Source organism: Myotis lucifugus, unplaced genomic scaffold (genome assembly GCF_000147115.1).
Source record: "Myotis lucifugus unplaced genomic scaffold, Myoluc2.0 scaffold_0, whole genome shotgun sequence".
Classification (NCBI taxonomy): Eukaryota; Metazoa; Chordata; class Mammalia; order Chiroptera; family Vespertilionidae; genus Myotis; species Myotis lucifugus.
In genome coordinates this window covers 48723197-48746542 of record NW_005871048.1, presented here as the reverse complement: position 1 = coordinate 48746542, position 23346 = coordinate 48723197, and the positions used below count along the sequence as shown (strand labels likewise).

The following is a 23346-nucleotide window of genomic DNA, read 5'->3' as shown; positions in this document are numbered from 1 at the left end:
TCATCAAAACACTGGCTCAGAAAATCTGTGTGTCAATTGCACTCAACCAGGATGCTGGAAAAAAGATCTACTCAAAGCTTTTGTTAAATCCTTTCACACCAACTAAACGCCCCCTATCTATCTTGGAAGGAGGGCCCCTCCCAGTGTTGGTGGCACTCCCAGGGATTCCCCAGTAAACTGCTATCATTTATGCACTTAAACAGCCAGGGGGAATTAAAATAAAAATTAATGGAACATCTTGCCACATTCTGGTAGATAGTGGGGCTACACTCTCTACTTTAAACCCCACTCACTTTGGAACTTGCACATGGGATCCTAGGAAAACGGCGGAAGCCAAAAAAGGGTGAGAATTCTTACCAGAGTCAGCTCTTCGGGATCTCTGTAGCGTCGGGTTGAGAGAGGAAGATAAAATTTCAAGCGGTCCCTTTCTTTCCAAATCCTGATCCACTGGTTGTTCCCCCCTTACTCCCCCCTCCCCCCGCAACAACAATTGCTTTTCGGCACAACATGTAGCCCATAAATGGAAACACATTTCCCATTCCTGTCTTCCACCCCAAAATTTAGCGCCTTCTCCATCTTAACTAAGCACTTATCATACACTGTGGTCATACCTTTTGCAATTTGAAGTGCGACAGCAAAACAAGCACGAATTTTTTTTTCCTTCACCACAATTTCACAAATAGAAGACTCATTCTTACTGTAGATCTTAGCAACCTCAGCATACGATTTTTTTCTTTCCTTATCAAGTCAAGAACTTTCACCTTTCACTTAAAGGAAGCACTTTACAGCGTCTCTTTGGCATATCTGAATTGCCCGCCTCACTACGCTTACACGTTGGGGCCATTACTAAGTAAAATACGTGTTCTTTGAACACAAGCACTGCGACACCCCCACAGTCGATCTGATAACCTGGATGGTTACTAAGTGACTAACGGGCAGGAGGGTATATATCCAGGAGACACGATTCACGTCCAGGGGGCGGGACAGGCCAGGACTCGCGAGATTTCATCACGCTGCTCAGGACGGTGTGCGATTTAAAACTCATGAATTGTTTATTTCTGGATTTTTTCATTTAATGTTTTCATACTGCAGTTGACCACAGGTAACTGAAGCTGCAGAAAACAAAACCGTGAATAAGGGGGGGACTACTGAATCCTTAGTATTTAAGATTTGGGGGCTGAATATTACATTTTTGCTGATTCCTTCTCTTTAAGACCCTAAAATGTTTTCTCAGATTGGGTTATGTCCACTGTTAGGTCGCCGAAAGAGGAACGCACGAGGCCAGAGTGGTGAGGGATTACGAATTTATTCGATCATCCGCACACCAGGTGGCTGAGCCTGAATGGCTCCAGCACCCAGTGTTGGGAGCCAGTGGCTTTTGAAGAACTTTTGGCGGGCTTTTTCTGGGCGGAGAATTCTTTGTGCACACCCGGAGGGGAGATCATGGGATGTGGTCGCTGCAAGTGAAATGAGGTCTCTGCAAAGGGAACGTCCATGGTGAAATGGCCTGAAAAGCCAGTTCCTGGGGGAAGGATATCAACTCAATTGCTCCATCAAACCTAACATCCACTATCAACTTGGTGGCTTTACTTAGCAAATATTAAGCACCTACTGTGTACCAGGTATTGTTTTAGGAGTGAGGAACACCGTGCTCTCAGAGAGCCATGTTCTGGTGGGAGAGATAGACAACAAACACACAGATGTGTATGCCAGTTTGTGAAAAGCATTATAAAGAAAACAGCAGGGTGAAGGAACAAAGAGAGACGGACCAGGGGTGCTTCCCTTCCATTTCCCCAGAGGTCTCACTTTCCGTTTGTACCTCAGGACTGGAGCAAGTGGTTTCCTTGTCTGGATCCCCTGCCTCCTCCTTTAAACCCTCCCTTTTGCTTGCTTTCCTCTTCCTCTTCTTCATGCTCAGCCCCAACCCACTTCCTTAGGAAGCCTTCTCGGGGCTGCCAGGAGGGAGCAAGTTCTTTTCATGGAGTCACAGCGCCAGAGGTTCTTTCCAGGACATTCACAGGGGCAGGTGGATGAAGCCTTTAACGCCTTGTCCCCTCCAGACTGTAAGCTCGTGTGCCTCCTTCACTGTCAGAGGAGCTACCCAACAAATAAATGTTGGCTGTCTGGCTAACTTGCAGTGTGCCAGACTAGTCAATTAAGTAGATAAGACCCTTCCCAAGCCTGTTTACAAAATACTGTGCTTAATCCTTTTTTTTAAAATATATTTATTTCAGAGATGAAGGGAGGAGAGATGGAGGAGAGATAGAAACATCAATGATGAGAGAGAATCACTGTTCAGCTGCCTCCTGTCCCCTCTCCACTGGGGATGGAGCCTGCAACCCAGGCATGTACCCTTGGCCGGAATCGAACCTGGGACCCTTCAGTCCGCAGGCTGATGCTTTATCCACTGAGCCACGCCAGCTAGGGCTGTACTTAATCTTGTAGGCCATTTAAATGACTTTGGCCAATTTTTTTCTATAGGAAGATTAATCTCCATAATTTTGTTTCATTTGATTATGAATATCAATACTAGCTTATGATGTCATTTTCACTTCACTTTAACAATCTTTACTCTTGGAAACCTGTGCTGACTGAACTAGTTTTAAATGAATCATCTTTCATTTGTAAAAGATTGAGTCATAAATAGACAGAATCAACCCATGCTTTTATTTCCATTGCATATAAAAATTTCATATGAAGGTATTGATGTACAGTACTATTCCCATGGGCTGTAAGAGAGGCTAAGAAACCACTAAAAGAATCATCATTTATAATGCTCACACACAATTTACCATTCTGAAAACATTATCTAAGGAAATAAAATAAAAAACAACTAAAATCAGTAAGGATGTGTTTTTGTAATTATAGTGTCCCCTTTGTACTGTTTAAAAAACAAAAGTAATCAAATTTCTTTGGGCCAGGGCTGCTAAAATCTACAGTTTGTGTCAAAAAAAGAAAACAAAATAACAGGAGGCTCATTTTTCCTAAAAAGAGAATCTCTCCTTTCACTAAGTCACATTTTCTGAGGGCTGGGCAGTAGTGGAAGAAGGTTTCATCATCCACTGTGTCATAGCGTTGGGAGCTGGCCATTGTGAAAGGTTATGTTTTAAAATTCTAAAGCAATATAAGTTTTGCAGAAACAAATTCTAGAGAATGATAAATCCTTTATGCTATGTCAACTGGTATCGTATAAAACATATCTTGTACATCGTACATATGGACTCACATATATTAAAAATTTGGTTGACTTCAGTTGAAGAAAATTTCCAGGGTTAAAAAATGACCTTTTTCATATTATATATTCTCTTAACGTGACAGGAAGCTGACGAATAAAGGACTAACCAGCACTCGAGACCTTTGGCTCTAGTTTCAAATCAAGTTCATTTGCCTATGTGCTCTAGAAGCCAAAAATACTTCTTATAATCGCGGGACAATATATTTTCCCAGTAGTGTTTGAAAGTAGAAAACAAATGTGGCTAACTCAAGTAGCTCCTGATCAACAGATGGGGAAAACCATCACCATATAAACAATGCTGCTTCATGGCAAGAAGTCCTTAAGCTTGTATCTCAAAAGGGTCTCAGAATCTTCCAGAGGTTGTCTGTGGTTTTGTAAAATCCAGCTACTGCCAGAAAACCAATTGATTCAAAGCTTGGATGGGAAATGCCCAGCCCTAGCCCCACCATAACCTTACTTTCAAATGCAGCAAAACAGAAGAAAATATTGGTTAAAGTTAAGGCACAGCCCTGGGACCAAAGACCTGCAGCTATGTTTTTTTTTTTTTAATTTATATATCTTTATGTATTTTATAGTTTTTTCTTGAATTTTCCATAAACAAGCTCTAAGGTGACAAGACTATATTACAGGAGAAAACAAAATGTACAAGGAGTATGTATACACACCATTCATTCTCTCACCAAGAGTTTCCAAATATATCAACACCATCCCATCATGGGATGATGTTTTAATAAGAACTGATAATTTACAATTAACATTACAATATGTACATTACAATAAATACATGGTTGTAAACAGACAAACAAGACTGTATTACAGGTAAGGTCATTTGGTGAGAAAAAAAATGCATGGCACAAAAAAAATAAATAATGCATTCAAAAATTATCATAAAGCTTTCTGTGAAATCCATTTCATTCAAGTTTTTTTTCCCTTATCTGCAATTTGTTCTATCTACATTATTTTCTTGTGAATTTTAAGTGATGTAAAAGAAAATAAAATCAAAACAGCATTACTATGTTTAGTAACTTGCAAGCTGAAATGTACTGGTTATATGCAAACTTGGCCATCTTTTCCCCATACAGTACCCAGATATTGCATTTTCTTATGGCATTTTAGGAAATGTAAAGCCACTTGTGAAAGGATGTTATTTTTAAAGCGGTGTATGATACTGAAGCACACTTGGGCACGAGAGAAGGAGAAAAAGGAGGAGGAAGGGAGAGGATCAGCAGATCGTACAGTGCATTAGTCCCTGTCTCTCGGATAGTACGCACTTTCTACAACTTGATTGTCAATCAGTGGGTACCCTCACAACATGTGACCATTAAAACCCAACAAACGGGGGAAAAAAGCCTCTCTTTTTAGTGCAGTTATAAACCCTTTCAGGTCTGGATTTGTTTGTGACATATTGCTGCTTTAATATTTTTGTTTTTCATTGTTAAGATTCTAGGCACTCTGTGGGGAAAATACCAAGTATTAGGGAGAGGAGGGAATGAGACTATTTTGGAAAAAGGAATAAACCCTAGATTCTTTGTCATTCCTTCTAGACCTCCATCAGGGAGAAATGAAATTAAAACAAGTTTCCAAGTGTTCTTGTGAAGCCATTTGGACAAATATAGGACTTTGTCTCAAAGGTTACAGGGAAAGGAGGGTGGAGATCTGATCATTAATCAGTTGATGCCTATTCTGCTCTGTGTAAAGATCGGAACAACACAAGTTTTCCCTCAGGGGATCTCAGGAGATTAAAACAGGAGCTATCTTCAGCATGGGCCATTTTTCTGGCTGATGACTTTGTTATTCATCCCCAGAAGGCTTCCTGCCTTCCTAAATATCAATGTTTTTCAGGGTTACACTTTTCGTTAACTGTTTATTTTCCATTTAGTCAGACACCCCCCTTTAGTTCTATGCCAATTCTTAGATATCAATTTGAAAATGATTATTTGGGTTCCAATCTTTTCACAGAGAAGGTAAACACTTTGTTCAGAGCTAAAATGGAAAAACAAAGTCCAAAGTAAATAAATGCCCCAAGATGCCAACTGATGATAAATACTGGAAATTAATCTCTAAAATTGCAATAGTTCTTGGTGCCAAATTCAGCCAAAAGTGATCTCTCATTTTTTTTTTTCAGCAGAATCTTTTTACCCAACTCAGTATTTTAGGAGGGCATTATATTACCAAACCACTGGTGCTAGTGGCATCATCAATGACTTTCCCTCAGGATATTACAGAAGTTCTCTACAAGACATACCGATGAACCAACGATAACCAATAAAGCAATTTCTACATATTAAGTACTTGTCTATTAAGGAAGGGTAGTTCCTACATTTAAAATCACTTCTCCAGAATATTCCTTATATAGTTCTTACTCCCATGGTAAAATCATGGAAACAAACGCACATTACTTGTACTGGTGTTTGTTAATATAGTCTGCTAATATTGTTAACACTGCCTAACTAGCTGTTAGCTTTTCTCTGTAAATCACGAGTAAAAGCTAGTCATTCTACATGACCTCGCAGTAGAAATGAATGCTAACCCTAACTTGACTATCTGCTTTTTTCCCATCAATCAAAATGGCAATGATATATTTGATAAGACCCTATCTAGTGAAGGTGGACAGAGGTTCAAACACACGCTAAATGATAGAGCAGCACAAGGGGCAAAGGTTTTTCGTCCTATGACTGTGAAAACAATGAAAATAAGCATGACATATGTGGGTCATTACAAAGACATGCACTTGTGAAATGAGGGTCTACCGACATAGCAAAAAGTTATCAGAAGACACTACATAGGAAAATATCTAAAAAAGACTGACCATTTTAGCTACTGGGTATTTATATATCTCTCACTTGCTTCAGACAACACCAACGAATGATTGAGTGTGCATGAGGCTTAAGACACATTAGAAAGAACGCACATCAAAGTACTACTGAACAAATATTCACTTTGCACACCATGAAGAAAAACAGTGAAGAGCAACTCTGCTTATCTGAAAAGAATGAAACAAAAAAAGTAAATGAAGACCTACAAAAAGAGTTTCCTGCAACATAAAATTTGCTTTTGTTTTAAAATATGGAAGTCATTGGTATATAAAACAAGGAATCACTACAAATCAGTTAATTGCTATGAACTATAAGGTGCAAGTAAAATTCGTAAATTAGATTTATCCAGTGTAGCACAGATTGGTACTGAAAACTTGCAAGTTACTCCTTAGAAAAAAATAACCAGTGGCAGATGAAGTTCTGAACATAGTTGTTTTTTTTAAATATAATACTTCAATACATTTAATAATAAAAGTAAGCTCTACAAAAATTCTGTTTTACATATCATACAAAATATAGAGGTCAGTGCAGCTCACTGAACCACACTATTCAGTCATGTATCAGGAAGACTTGAAATTAGAAAATTATGCAATTTCTGTGGCTCATCTTCCTCCTGGTAACAGATTCGCGCTGTGTCCTGTTCCTGACCCATTTGTTGTTTCATTCACGAGTTCACTCTGTCTGTGTAATACCTTCTTTCTGCTGAAAATATTGCAAACAAATAAAAAGAAAAGAAACCCCAAGTCATATCAACTTCTGGGCTGCCTGATGAGCCACACTCCCTTGGAAATATTTTGGAATTGATTTTTCTCTGCTTTGTCAGCTCTACCAAGCTGACATCTTGTTAAAATGCTGTTCGTGAAGATGTCCCCCTTGGTCTGATGACATGGAGGTGAAAAAACTGGTTACAATATTCCTGAGCTCCAGACTGAGTAGTCAAGGTCAGTTTTGTTCAACAAACGTCCTGGCAGATGACAGTGAGGTGTGACCATGGTTGTGGCATGTGACATGCACTTTGGAAACAATTTTTTCTACTAAAAAAAAAAAAAGGCATGAACGTCCTTTGCACTGTTACGTGTCGGGAGAGTGATCATCGATGACACAGGCTTCGGGCTGGCTTTCCTCCTCGTCCCCCACTGCTTCTTCTTCCACCTGTTCGTCAAGGGGAACCTCGGTCGACTCCGAGTCTTGAGTGCAGAGAGTCTTGGAGTCACTGCAGCTAGTGTCTTCTTCTACTTGACTTCCACTGTCCTTTTCAGTGTCGGACTCGCCATCCTCCTCTAAAGTGAGTTCAAACTGGAACTTCTCAGTCTGACCTGCCGGCCCTCCTCCTGGTCATCAGGTGCTGGGGAGGGGCTCTGAGGAATTGTGCTCTGGTACCATTCACGATTGTCCTCCAAAGTGTCCAAAATGTCCTGGGCATCAGGATGGACAAGGTCTGCCCACGTCTCCCAGAGGGGGTGAACGATATAGTCTATGAAGCCCACCTAGTTAAAAAGAAATCCAGTTTGAGTATAGGACTTGGGACGAAGAAACTATGGAAAAGGTTAACTAGATCCCACATATATATCCGATTTATATCAATTTATAAATATAACCTAAAATTTAAATAGAAACATATAAAATATAACATGGCCTGCAACTACAACACTGAACAGAAGACTATTTACTTTGGTAAAACAGTCACTGTTTTAGGCAACGGTGAAAATTAGCTTCTAGAACTTTTTACAACATAAAAATCCTACAGCAGTTTACATGGTAGGGCTTGGCTTGAGGCCTGGACTTCATTTTAGAATAGCCAGTGATAGGTAAATCGAGATAACTGAAATATTGTCATGTATTCCATATGAATGCATATAACCGAATTCACTTATAAATTCAGATAAAATGTCTCTATGAATATACTATGTGAATAATAGTCATTAATGAATATAATGCTATAAGAACATATAAGTGACTATAGGAATATAGATCATAAGAATAAAAGAGTCTTTTGAGTTGTAAAGACTAATGTGCAATTGAGCTTGCAAACATCAAGTACTCATGTGAAAACCACTGAAATACTGTGATGTGGACACAATGGAATCCAATGTTCAAGTTACTGTTTTGCTCTCTCGGAAAGCTTTGTGCGTAATGCGTCACCTGTGATTTCTCCACAGATGCATTGTGCTTGTCACACATGGGACTTATCTCCATGCCCCGCTCCCTCTCGCGGTCTCCTTGGCGGAAGAACTCCTCCATTATGCGGTCCGTCCACTGGCGGTACAGCTGCAGCGGCTTTGTCGGGTTGCTCAGGTCCGCACAGTGCACCATATTCTGGAGGACCTAAAACAGACAAATGCATTCTCGACTCAGCACGTTCCTTTTTTCCCTTTTTTACTAGAAATTCACATTTAATGACTGCGACACTTAAAAATAGATGTTGTGTAAGATTCATTCCAAATAGTTCAACCATGATGTGTCTATGTGTGGTTCACACTTATATTAATAGTCCAAAATTATGACACCTCTACTGCATCTAAATACCAAGAGCTGTTTATGTGCATGGCTGATTAAATTCAGAGCTGCTTAAGTGGCTGGTTTTGTGGGATGTCAGGTGTTTGTTTTTTTTAAGTGCATATGCAAATGAAAAGACCAAGCTGGTTAATTCATAAGTTGGGAAAAAGGAGACAAATTTTATCAAAGCTAGACACACAGACACATGAGAAAATTCAAGTCATGCTTTACCTGAATTCTGTCAGAATAATTATCAAGAAGAAGAACTCCAGAACTGGTCACTTTCTTAGTTTCAACCATAGTTTTCAAATCAGCCAGTAGATTCATGTGTTTTGACATGTCTGTTGCAAGTACCTTAAAAGCAAGGAGTATTTTATTAAGTAAAAAATGTCCAGAGAAAAAAAGAATTTGCAAATAAAAGTACTATGCAGAATGTGAGAAGAAATGGAAAACCACTCTGTCCTCTAACAGCATGTATGGCAATTCTTTACTATGTCTTGGGGCAGAGTCCTTTCCTCTTTGTTGTCAAGTTTTCTGGAAGCCCAGATATATGTGTGCAATATACAGAAATGTTAGGCACTGATAACCACTTTTGTGACAGAAAAAAAGGCCTATCCATGATTAAGACATCATTACATAATTTTCCCATTCCTTGGACTAAAAAATGGTTAGTGAATGCTGATGAACTGATTCAAGATTGCTCACAGAGAACTTCAGAAAGAGAATATTCTGGGCAATTTTCTGCTTATTCAAGACAGATAATTCTTTCCTTTGTATATACAAAGCTTAAGAGAATGAATTTTTTGATAACCAGAGATTTTCCTGTGTCTTGTAATCACTGTGAATAATATGCATAGAGAAAATATTAAAATCATGGATGTTTTCTAAATGGCACTCTGATGGAGTCCCCCCATTTTGAGTGGAAAAAATTCAAGCTATGGTCAGCACCCTCTACTCTTGTAGGTCATCTTTCTGCCTTCACCAGACCAGAGGAGTTCAGAAAATAAAGCTTGAATAAGGAGGGTAAGCTGTCATTATTCCTTTTTAAAAAATTTTGTTATTGATTGATTTTAGAGAGAGAGAAAAAAACACATTGATTTGTTGTTCCATTTATTTATGCATTCATCGGTTGATTCTTGTATGTGCCCTGAATGGGATCAAACCCACAACCTTGGAATATCACAACGATGTTCTAACCAGCTGGGCTACCCGTCATTATTTTTAACTTTAAACTGCTAGAAGTAGAAAACCTATTACAGAACATCAGGGACAGCTTCTCAAACATAAAGGGGCAGCAATAGGATTTGAAATATACAGTTCCTTTCATTTAATATTCATTCTTTTTTTTCCCCTTGAACAGTTTGCATCACAGCTTTCCTTTTTGCTTTTATCAGCTACTTACAATGTCAATGACCATTTTTCTTAATGATTGTCTTTGCTTTTTGGTCAAATTCTGGAAAATGTCACAGTTTTCTTCTTGAAGCAACTTAAAGCCCACGGCCAAATGATGGTTCTCCAAGACAGAAGAATCATTGTACATCAAGGCAAGTTCAGAATCTTAAAAGAAAGACCAGAGATAAGAAGATCAGCAAAGCCATTTATTCTAAGTTTATTTTATTCTTCATATTCTGGGATAACTTTTGGTTTAGAGCTCAATTTCCCCTAAACATCTCTGCTGGCCTTACCATACATGACAACACCAAGAAGGCAATGCATTAGTTACTGTACCAGTGGCAAGAGCAATGGCATCGGGGGAGTGAATTCTAACATAAATGACACGTGCAAGTCATTTCACACCCCGCGTGTCTCAGCTTTCTCTTTGCTAAAGTGAAAGCAGAACTGAACAGATAGTTCCTCCCCTCCAGATCTGCCATAGGTTGCTCCATAAGCTCAGTAGAAAATGCCATTATTCTTAACATTTGCAACATGCCCAAAGCATAAGGTGCTGTATTCCTGATAACTGTGCATCACCTACCCAGCATTTTATATAACGTAAGGATCACGTGACTTAGGACTGTTTGTGTTCAGAGAGGGGACAAGAACAGTTTGGAACACACAGAGAATGTTCGATTTGTTCATGTTGTTCTTATTTGCATCCACAGGATAGCTTTGAAAGTAGAGGCTTTATTCATTTTTCCACTTCCTTTTCCAAGTACGGTGGCAGTCACTGTAAACAGGTATATTGCCCTTTCTACCTGAGCACTCGTGGCTTCACACAGAGAAGGATGTCAGGCTGCCTACAGAACCGCACGGTGAAGATTCTGCCGCTCTCACTACTGCCCTGGGCCTGTGTATTTTAGGCAGTGAGAGGTCCTGCCTCCTTACTAGTTCCTGTAAATACCTTTTAGACCCAGGTCTGTAAGATAGTCATTAAAAAATTGGTGCTATTAACTGTTTCCACTTAAGTCCTTGTAAAGACTAAAAGTGCATGTGTTTGATCTTTTTACTGACTCATGCACAGAAAATACATTTGGAAATATATATTCTTTTCTAGGAAAGAAATACCCAATACTTCTTACTGAATATTTTAAAGGAGCGAGGGAGGAGAAGTGAGGTTCAAGACATATTTCTACTGTGAAATCTATGACTTCAATAATACTATAGAAATAGGAATTTACACACTGAAATATCTGTTCCCAACTACAAAAACAAAGATGTCTAGAGTACCAGGCAATGCATATGTATGGTATTACTTATTGTCTTTCTTTTTTTTTTGACAAAGCAATAGTATTCATGTTTTAAAAGTCAGTATATGGTCAGTCTGACTTTTAAATAGTCTATAAAAGCATCTAATTATGAATATTTATCCATAGACAGTTAAACATATAGAAATAAAAAATTTTAAACTATAAAGGATCTTAACATATTATCATTTCTATAGTGGAATCATATTAAATAACATATACTGAAAGGAAGTCACAATGTTTTCCAAGTGGAAGGCATAATACATCTTCTAATTAATCTATTACAGTTCTTTTAAGGGGGCAAATGTGTATGTAGATCAGGGGATTAACAGAAGAACTGACCCGGATTAATCTATATGCCCTGTGAAGAAAGAGAAAAGAAATTCAGGCAATTGAGCTTGCAGAATAAAAGATGAGGACCTGTTACTTGGAGGAGGCAGATCTGTGGTCTGAACTTTGAAACAAAGAATTTGAATTCTACTCAAGGTAAGGATGGCCTTTCACAGAGAGGGTTGTCTAGCTCCCCCCAGCCTGCCTCGGTAGGCGGTAAGCTCCCGACATGTAACAAGAGTCAAGACTGGCCAGAAGGACCATGAAATGATTCCTAATTAGACTGGTGGGCCTCTACTACCTCTCTAATCTCTGAGGCTGTTACAAAAAGGTGGCGGTGACTGCTGAGTTTTAAATGAATGCATGTTAGCATTTAAGCAACTTGTTTCTACTCTTCTTTGGAGCTGAAGGTGTGTGGTCACGTCGAAAGGGGAGTAAGATTCTGTAGTTCTTGAGTAGATTTTGAAGAAGCAGAGGTGTGCACAGAGACTCAGAATCAGCCGGGGGAGCTCTGGGACCTCTCTACCATGCAAAGCCTGCAACCTCATGGCGCCTTTGTAGCCTCCTTAAAATAGGGAAGGTGGCCGCCTCACTATGGGCTTATAAATTTGAGGATTAGAAGTCTCTAGGATCCTTTATTACAGGAAATGTAGATGAAACCTTTGGCATTGAACACGTTGCCAGCACCAGCTCTACGGTGCTACGTGTGCTAGTCTGAGCCATGGATGCTCAATCCATGAAAGAGAAACATAAACTTAATGTCTACATAAAAAAGGGTTTACTGCAAACTAAAAATAATCACATAGTTTTGAGTGTATCTCACAAAGTTATTTATTACAAGTTTACAAGTTATTAGAGGGACTCATTATAGCATGCTGTGAAGTTAAGACTTACAGTATTTGTGCTACTGGCTACTAGGCCTCTTCTGTTTCCGAAGTGGAGTGCTTGCTGGCATGATCCCTAGTCAGAAGCTAACTAGGGCAGTCATTCTCACAATGCCCTGGGCTCTGATCAACCCTGAGCTACTTCCATTACCAGGTGATGCTGCTGATTCATTCTCTCAGGAATAATATGGCCTCATCACACCCTACCCTCCAGGAAACATCAGTGATCAAAGTTCCTCTGGGAACGGTTCACCTCCCAGTGGTCCCACAGAAAAGAGATCATCACTACATTACTGAATAACAAAATACTTACAAAAACAGGGTTAGTTATCCTTCACCTCAAGCAAGTCATCAGCAAAATGACCTTAAACAGACACCCTTGGCCACTGTCACTGTATTCCTAATTCTCCCCTAAATTTCTCCATTATCTGTCTCAGTGGGTCTCAAACTTTGGAGAGCATCAGATTCGTCTGTGAACGGAAGATCAGCTTCAGTTCCAGACTCCACGGTACCCTGACCCTCGTTAGAGTCCTCCAGTGCCAGCCAAAGTCTGTTTGCCCTTTGAGGGTCCATAATAAAGAATAAAGCTGGTCCTCATTTAAAAAAAAACAGAATACTTGGAAACAGTGACTTTATTACCAGTTGTTTTAATTTTTTTCTCTAATCTATTCTTTTTTTTTTTTTAAATATATTTTATTGATTTTTTACAGAGAGGAAGGGAGAGAGACAGAGAGTTAGAAACATCGATGAGAGAGAAACATCGACCAGCTGCCTCCTGCACATCTCCTACTGGGGATGTGCCCGCAACCCAGGTACATGCCCTTGACCGGAATCGAACCTGGGACCCTTCAGTCCGCAAGCCGACGCTCTATCCACTGAGCCAAACCGGTTTCAGCTCTCTAATCTATTCTTAATTCTAATGTTATGATAAGGGAATCTATAATATTATATATAATAGGGTGAAAAAAACCATATCAGTCTGAATTTTGGCCATTATTAATTTAAATAAAAAATATGTATACCTTTCTTTAAGGCAAACATTAAATTTAAACAAAACTTTAATGAATGAGGAGCATATCAAGACACACCTAACAATCAAAATAATAAATCAGGCCAGGCTAAGGGAAGTATCAGGGTACAGTGCACTCTATAACCTCCCCGGGCTTCTCAGAAAGGACAGTGGATCCTAACCCCTGACAAAATGTGAATGCAGGCAGCTGCATCTAATGTGAATCACATTTATGTGTTAATATTTAGTTACGCTTTGGTGGTTCCTGAAGGCACTCTATTACAGGTTCTTATAAGGTAGCTAGAACATGAAATGTTACCCTGTCTGATCTTGGATAAGTGAGTTCGTGAACCAAAATTCTAAAATGTACTGGGAAATCCATGATTTTCCCAATCTTCCTATACTAGTATATGAGTGAGTCACTAAAGCACAGTTCGTCATAGGGTAGTCCAGAGGCTATTCAAAGATACAAAAACAGAGCTAAATATTCTAAAGATCTGAGTTAAATCTCTCCAAGCAAAGCTACATTTAAAATCTCATTTTAAATCTGGCTGCAGCACAGGCTGTGCAATGAAAGCTGAATGCATGGAGACTACTGGGCATGAGGAGGCTCTTATCCACAAACTCATGGCAAAAACAAAACAAACAACAACAAAAAAATCAGCATTACGCCCCATGGGATACCATAATAATATTCAGAACTAAATTACATTAAGACACACTCTCATTAAAATGCATGTTTACACATTCCAAAAGAACTTAATGGCTCTGGAAATACCCCCAAGTACATAAAGACTCCCATTCTAAAGTGTAGATAAAAGAAATATTTTCTGCAAAATAAATTTAACTCTACTTACTTGTATTGATCAGAAACTGATTGGACACACCAGGATGATCTACATCATGTATTGCACTGGCAAAAATTGCTGCAAGAATCTCCAAATCTGTAAACACAGCCTGGAAAATCAGACAATATAGATAACATCACTATTCTATAATAACACATATTCAGGTTTAAACAAATGGAAAATTACTTCCTAGAATGTGATGGAAAAATAAAATAAAGTTTCGAAATATATTATGACTAGTGACCCTGGGCACGGATTTGTGAACATTGAAAGGAAATTAATTAGAAGGTGGCCGGTGGGGCAGGACTGGGCGAGAGGGCTGGACCGCCAACCTCCAGCGGTCCCTCCCCACGTCTGTGGAGTGAGCTGGGTCCCTGTGGCAGGTGGGGTCCCTTGGCTTGGCCTGTGGGGATCTGGCAGAAACCGGCTCTCCAACATCCCCCGAGGGGTCCCAGAGTGCGAGAGGGCACTCTGCAAAGTTGCTGTCATACAGGGTGTGGAACGCAAATGCAAGTGTGCAGTAAACCAGATTCGGGGCCAACAGTGCCCCAGCAACAATATAACCCACGACTGAAGGTGGAATTGCGCGGCGCCGCGAGGAATTGGGCTCCCTCCTCTCTGGTTTTGGGGTGTGTCACCCGAGAACCGCAGCTGCCAAGTCACTGCAGCTTGGCAGTTCCTGGGTTGAGCGTCTGCCTCCTGTTGGTCAGTGCACATCATAGCGACCGGTTGGACACTTAGCATATTAGCCCTTTGTATATATAGAAGATAATGTTTTGGGAAGAGTTCTATAGATAATGAGTTACTCGTGAACTTTGTAAGTGTGATCTTGGAAGAAAATATTTTACCTAATATTATAATTTATGATAAAAAATTTCCCATTGATTTTTAAGTATTAAAAAGGAATATCTGAAATTGTTTTCTACTCAAATCAGGGTTTCTCAACTTCAGCAGAATTCACATTTTTGGGCCAGATAATCTCTGTTATGAAAGGCACTCTGAATTAAAGGAATTTTAGCAGAATCCCTGGCCTTTACTCATGAGATGTCAGTAGCATGTACCCCTCAGTTGTGGCAGCCAAAAGTGTTTCCACATATTACCAAATGCCCATGGGGAATGGGAGAAGGAAAAGGAAGGAATCACTCCCAGTTGAGAACCACTCAAATGATGAAATATTAACATAGTTTTATGATGAAAACACTCTGAACTATCCTATATAATAAAAGGCTAATATGCAAATCAACTGAACAGTGGAACAACCAGTCGCTATGATGTGTACTGACCACCAGGGGGCAGACGTTCAATGCAGGAGCTGTCCCCTGGTGGTCAGTGCACTCCCACGGGGAGTGCTGCTCAGCCAGAAGCTGGGCTCATGGCTGGCGAGTGCAGCGGAGATGGTGGGAGCCTCTCCCGCCGCCTCCTCTGCAGTGCTAAGCCATCAGTCAGACATCCCCGGAGGGCTCCCGGACTGAGAGAGGGCACAGGCTGAGGGACCACCCCCTGCCCCCGAGGGCACAAATTTCGTGCACTGGGCCTCTAGTAAAATATATTAGAAAAAAAATATTTCCCCTAACAATTAAGAAAATAAAATTGCTTAAATAACAATTTAATGAAACAACTTCTTAGCATTTGGTAAAATTGAAGTGTTTCCTTGTAATCAATCCTATGAAAAACATCAATGCATTGCTTATATTTTAAAATAATCATCCTTTGAACTATAAATGTAAAAGCCATCAGACTACATTCCAGAAAAACAAACTAAAATGATATAAGCCAAACAGATGTGCTTTAAAGAATGTCCATTAGGTAATTTCAAGAAAGCAGTGTCATAAACAGATGAATCCCTAAATCGCTGGTCAACTTTCACAAACAAAATCATCAGACTATTTATTTACGACCACATCTTTTACTTTATAACTCAATATATTTCCAACGAAGCCAATTATTTTCTGCACTGCATACTCTTTAGCATACAAGTTTAAGAGCCCTTTATGAGTGACAAGTTAGTGTTCTCAGTTTTAGAAACCAGATTTACCTCCAAAGCAGGTGTAGATAACAGCACGTGCGTCGACTGGACCACGTCTGCAGCATGAATATTGTTGTGGTAGGCCACGTCAGCGTGGTAATGGTCTTCCAGGGTCATAAGGTATGTAACTAAAGTGTCTACTGGAATTTTAAATGTTTTCAATAAATCCCGCTCCTGTAGGAAAAGAAATTCTATTAACATTTGTCTTTACAAAAAAGGTTTTCCATAGAGTGTGTCAACAACAACAAGATATCACACCCAGAAATGGAAATAGCGCTCTCACAATATCTAGTGAGGAAATGGAAATCTTTGGGAAGATCCAGGGACTTCAGGGATAAAACCAGAGTTGAGTTGTCCTTCTGAAGCCCAACAGTGCTCAACCCAAGATGTGTGGTGTGAGGAATGAGCTGCTAGTTCCAGAGTGTCTGTGCCCCAAGATCATGAAGTCAGCCTCAGTCTAGCGCCACCGACTCAGCCACTAGATCACATCAACTGAAATGTGACATCCTTTCTAGGGCTGGAATCTGCCGTTCCAGTCCCGGGGGTACCTACAGCCTCAACTCCTCATTTAATCCTCACCCTGTGCTGGAACAGAAGCAGCTCAACAAGAGTGAGAAACGGATATGGAGAAGAGCAGTACACAAAACAGTGAAGAAATTAAGATTAGTTAGCAGAGGGGTGGATTCTGTTTTTATAATTAGTATTCCATTCTCTGTGTGAGTCAGGGTCATGTGGATGACTTTTAAACTATTATTTTAATGAATTGCTTCAATTTTCCCACATCGTATCTTTTCCTTAAACGGGAAAAAATTAACAACATTGGTTTATTTGTATTTTACCCACACTTCAACCTTTCTGTATTCTTATTAATCCCTAGGTAAAGGGGCAAATCTGAAAAAAGTCCAATATATGCAAAAGAGGGTGAGTAGGAAAGAAGACACAATGCATGCACAATTCACAGACTGGACATTAAGGCACAGAATGAGAAGAAAGGTGATAGGACCACATTACCTGAAAGATGGTGTGCATGATAACAGTCAGAGGCCGGTTACCAGACAGCTCTGCTATTCTAAAAACATGAAGACCCCATTTGTTCACCTCTTCTAGTTCCTGGGGTTAAAGAAAGACAGAAAAATTAGAAAGCAGAGGTAGAACATAATTTTATATATAATTTTTATATTCATGTAAAAATTACTGATTTTAATAAAAAGATTGTTAAACTTAAAAAAAGTGATTCATTCTAAATATAATGGATGCACCATGTAATTAGGGGAAACTTTAAGCAGATTCACTTGAACATACTAAAAACTGAATAGCATTGCTTAACCTCGTTTCTTTGACAATACAACATATTTACATACTTTCAATATAAATTTCAAAGCATTTCTTCAATAGATAAAATCCAGTCACAAAAACCTTAACTATTCTCCTAAAACTGGAAGATTTATAACTTTTTAATGTTAAACAATCAAACGTAGAAGCAAAAAAGGAAGGAACACACATCACAAACTACCTGTGTAAATCCATGTATTAATAAAACCCAAATAATTTAGAAAGGTGTATAAAGTGTGTTCCTATCTTAAAAAAACACACCCCATAAATTAATAACTTGTCCATTTACTAAAAGAGAAGGAATAAAAATTCATTAAAAGGCATTGTTACATACTGATGCTCACAATCCTTGACATTTTTCTTACCTTGGCAAGGACATCTTCTTGTTCAGTTTTAACCCCAAACCTCGGGATGCTTGAATTAGTCAAACTGGAACTGTGCATCAGCTTCTTGACCCCACTAATCTGAGACATTGGCCTTTTCTTCTTCTCCTTTTCCTTCTGAGTCGGAGAAGGAATTTCCACTTCATGTTGCTTATCTTAAAAACAGAGAAAATATTCTACACTTACTATTAATTCTACCTGAGCTTTTTGTGTTTTTTCTTTTAAAATGTAACATATATAACTAGACAGGTTTTAATTTATCATTATATAACCCAGGAAATATTTCCAAGTAAAGATCCTTTCACATTTCTATACTATAGTGAGCTAGGTGTTATGATGTAACAAGGTTTTGTGGGAAGCATGGAGAATCTCCAATATTACCTGATAAGTGACTATCAGTTTCACAAAAGCTATTTTCAAATAAAAGACACAAGATGTATCTGTATATTCATTCCCTATTTCAAGAGCGTGAGCTCCCCTAACTCATCCTTGCACATAGTGTGTGCTCAATAAATGTCTGTTTAGTGAATGTGCTACTAAGACATTCAGCAATTTTGTTTTGAAAGTAAAGCCAAATCAAGGATATGTTCAAGTTGTTGACTTTCACTTACTGCATTTTATTTTCCTCTGGGAATGGGCGGGGGGAGTGGTGTTGTCCCAGTACACCATACCCTTAGCTATTGTTATCAGTAAGCTTTTCTTTAGCAATTACATTCTATCTGCCTCACCAGTTTACCAGGTATGGTGTCCATTAGGCTATCAACCCATTGAGGACAGGGACCATTTCTAACTTATCATTAAATAGCTAGTGCCCAGCAATGACTGGCACTTAACAAGAATTTGTTGAATGCATGTAGAGATCTCAAAAATACATTTCACAGGTTAGTACTTTGAAAAAACTAGCAATATGCAACTTTAATTCAGAAAACCCCCAAAGTCCTGAATAAAACTAAAAGATAAAAAATGCATTTTGTCACTTTAGGTTCTAAAGTTTAGAGGCTTAGAGGCTCAAATTATTAATATAATCAATGAAAACAAATGAAATTCATAACACTTGTTTCCAAAATCAGCTGGTACTTTAATCCATCTCCCAAAACAACTCAAAAGAAAATTTAAAAGTTGCACTTTGTTTTTCTCACCTAAGAATGTGTTTGATATATACTCCGACACTTGATTTCCAGATCTACTCATTTCAGAGAGATGGGTGAGTTCCCGATTAAGCATCCTTTTAAACTGAAAAACAGAAAGATAAAAAAAAAATAGATGAAAATTTAGGTGTAAGAATATAAGCATATGCCAAGATACAGAAAATATGCCCAAAGAATTGTTAAACTGTCCTAACACTTTTTAAAAAATATATATTTTCATTGATTTCAGAGAGGAAGGGAGAGGGGAGAGAGATAGAAACATCAACGATGAGAGAGAATCATTGATCTGCTGCCTCCTGCATGCCCCCTACTGGGGATCGAGCCAGGCATGTGCCTATTTTATCCAAAGAAACCCTGGAATTTACCTACCACAACTAGCATTCAAAACCAGAATTCTCAGTGATGTTATGCTTTCCCATCCATCAACTGCTTCTCAATGTCTTCCTCTGACTCCCAAAATTGCCCAGTTAGGCCTTTTAAGATACCTTAATATGTCTCTTAACATACAGGAAAAATATTTTTTCTATATATATAGAGTAACTATACTATTAGATACTTGATCGAAAAAAGTCACATATATAGTTGCCCTTACAATTTTGAATTTCACCATAAATTATCATTTAAGTCTGGGGAAAGACAGTAGTGAGCTTATTATTTAGTCATGTTTAAAACGTAATTCTAATTCAGGATTTAATCTGTTCATTAGAATTAAAAAATCTCACTTCCCTGCAATGATTCATACCAAGGTGTTCTAACTCAAGATAATCTGGCAAATTACTTCCAAAGTCAATCTTATTGACCATCTAAATTATGTATAAGAATTTATCACCACAAAGCACTGAGGAAGATCAATGAAAACATTTCAAAAGACTACTGGATATGAGAAATTCTTATTAGCATTATCCTAAAGCCAAAACTGAAGAACTGGCCAAACCAATACAAATTCTTCTGGTTGTTAATTTACAGGTACAGGGAGTTGTTCATGCGTTGTTTTTTTTAAAATAATTGTCTCTGATCATAAAATACATGTGATATAGAAATCTAGAAAGCTATATAGAAAAGTAGGAATCATGTATAGCCCCACTGCTCAGAGATACCATACATAATTAGCTATATTTCCTTCTAGGCATTTAAAAAATTGGTATGGACGTATATCTTCAAAATTGGCATCATGCAGTATACAAAACATAGATTGCTGCTAATTTTTACTTAGAATAATATATTATGATTCATGGGGAAAAGTAAATTTTGGGCCTTCTAAGAATATTTATACCCTGGCTGGGTAGTTCAGTTGGTTAGAGTGTCATTCCAATATGCCAAGGTTGTGGGTTCAATTTCTGGAAGCAATCAATGAATGCAAAAAGAAGTGAAACAACAAATTGATATTTCTCTCTCTCTCTATAATCAATTAAAAAATTAAAAAATACTCAAGACATTTACAATAGTGTTCAAAACATTTTCTGTCCATGTTTTGTAAAGTTGTATTTTTTGAGTAAGTTATAGGCTATTAACTAATTAAATGAGCTAATAGGAAGTGTCTTGTATTTAGCCTAGCACATCATAGATGCTCAACATTATTTGAGCTCTTTCTATATCTCTGGGCCTTTTATAGTGGTTTTTATTATTGCAGGACAAATTTAACATCTGAATATAGTTACACCCATAAAAATGCATATCTAAATATCTACCTCCTCTACTCATTCCAATAAATAATACATTATTCATGTAAGAAATGGTCACCATGCTTCAAAAATATAATGATAATACTATGCACCAGTCCAAAAGGTAAGTAAATCCTTGCTTAACTAATAAAATTTACTTTAGGAAAAAATATTTTTAAATTTATTTTTTCCTTTATTTTTTATTCTTTCCATCACCATTTGTCCCCCTATACCGTCTTCCCCTGCCCTTCACCCCCCTCCTGCAATTAGCACACTGTTGTTTGTCCATGAGTTCTTTCCCTTTGTTTTTTTTCTCAATCCCTCCACTCACTCCACTCACACCCCCACCCTAACCAGAGCTCTCTGCCTGCTCTCTATCTATGAATCTGTCTCTATTTTGCTTGTTAGATCAGTTTGTTCATTAAATCCCACACATGAGTGAAATCCTATGGTCTCTGACTGGCTTATTTCACTTAGCATAATGTTCTCCAGGTCCATCCATGCTGCCGCAAAGGATAAAATTTTCTTCCTTTTTACGGCTGAGTAGTATTCCACTGTGTAAAAGTACCATAGAAAAAATCTTTGGGCAAAACTCGTTCAAAAGAGTCTGCTGAACAGCAAATCCTGGCCTCTCCAAAACCAATACAGGAACCACACTGTCTACCTGCCCTTCATGCATTTCTCTCAATGTAAGCTTGGGGGCGGGAGGTGGGGCATTAAAAAGTTAGATGGGGACCCAGTTTTTTACAGAATTCCCTTTCAACTTATAAGCAACCTGGTATAAGGAATATGTTGGTATAAGGAATAAGGAATATGGAATATGTTGGTATAAGGAATATGTTGCCATACGCTAAAGCAGAAAAATGGCATGGTGCCTGCAGATGCCCCTCACAAATTCTTGACTTTATCTGGAAGAATATAAAGAATGAAGTATAATATAAAGAATGAAGTATATAAAGAATGATGATTGCTTATATAAATCATCAAAATAGCCAGTTAGTACACATAACCAAGGCAAAAAATGCCAATGAAAGTAATCTATTGTACTGATTGATAAATTACAGATTGCACATTCCACTGATTATTTTTATATCATATATATTCCCAGACTACTCTTCCGCTTTTGTTCAAAACCCAGAAGCATGGAGTAGAGAAACCCTTCAGTGCGCACCTATCTCCCTACAAGGCTAGTGAGGTGCTCCAAGGAAGTCCACCTTTCCTTTTAACATAGTTAGAAGAGACAATATTTTAAGCAGACCCCTTTCTTCCTAAGGGAGAGGGGAGGGAGATCTCCTAAGGCAATCTTCAAAGAGTCAATTAAGTTATAAGGGCATTTTCTAAAAGGAATTAAAATCAACCCCCCCCTTTTTTTATTGATATAACACTGAATCCAGGGAGGCTAAAATAATAACCACAAAAATTACCACCAGTGCTTTCTCAACTGGGAGTTGATATTACAATCTGGTTTTGAAGTGTATAGCTGGATATAAAGAAAATAAACCAGTCAACAATAATTTTTAAATGTAAGTGAAATTTCTCTCATTTTAAAGTTGATTAGAATAACTATATAAAATTACTATGAGGGGGAAAATAATTTAAAAAGATAATAAAATGTATGTTATATTTTCTATTTACAGATGTAGAAGAGATAAAATATAGAACTGCCTTTCAAAAGAACTGACTGTAAAATGCAGAACAATTTAATTGAGCTTTTAGATATTTTAAAAAGTGACCTCTAAATATTTTCTGATGATGAGTTATTCTAGTTTTTTTTTTTTATTTAAATAGTCTGAAATAACATGTAAGCATGGAGTAGACAAACCCTTATGGGGTTGCAGCAAAAAAAAGAAAGAAAGAAAGATTTCCAAGTTAATGCTTTCAAATCCTTTGTTCTCATTGTGCATCAGAAAGTCTGTGTGCAGCATGTAAAACACAAAGGAAAGTGAAAATGCAGTTGAACTGAATACTGTATTTTGCTTTTTAAACTGCAGTTCCCCAACTTATATTCCACATTTAAGACTGTTGAGGAAGAAAAACAAAATAATTAAAAATTTAAATATTCTCAAATTTAATCCCTTAATTTCTGCATTCATGCCAGTGTGTTACTGGGGGCATTATATGGTCTCCTAGCATATAATTAAGAAGGTGGCAAAGGTCAAACATTAAGAAAATGCTTGCTTCCCCCCCATAATATTCTATTAAAAATAATTTATATATGCTGCTCTGTCATACACTACAAGTTTGATAGATAGCTTAAAAGCTAAAATAAACACTGTACAGGCTGTATAATAATAAATCCTTTAACATGTATAAGACTAAATATATTTAGCCTTAAATATAAAACAATTATGTTGGTTTGTTTGGGTTTTTTTTTTTCCAATATGAAACATAAAGCTGTCCAGCAACAATTTTTTTTCAAAAAAATACACACTAAAATTCTATACTGAGTTCTTAGAGGTATTGTTCATAATCATAATACAAATGTAAAGCCCTT

General features: G+C 38.0%; 1 protein-coding gene across 1 annotated transcript in view; it reads right to left on the bottom strand.

Annotated features, from left to right (window-relative positions):
• Positions 1 to 2644: 2644 nt before the first annotated feature.
• The window catches only part of PDE4D (phosphodiesterase 4D), a 1252971-nt gene continuing 1232269 nt past the window's right edge, over positions 2645 to 23346 (bottom strand). Inside the window, 10 exon segments of the mRNA XM_014452711.2 lie at positions 2645 to 7373; positions 7376 to 7538; positions 8194 to 8376; positions 8779 to 8901; positions 9950 to 10104; positions 14312 to 14411; positions 16338 to 16502; positions 17340 to 17438; positions 18026 to 18198; positions 19183 to 19276. Coding sequence (XP_014308197.1) covers positions 7123 to 7373; positions 7376 to 7538; positions 8194 to 8376; positions 8779 to 8901; positions 9950 to 10104; positions 14312 to 14411; positions 16338 to 16502; positions 17340 to 17438; positions 18026 to 18198; positions 19183 to 19276 — 1506 coding nt within the window. The 3' untranslated portion in view covers positions 2645 to 7122.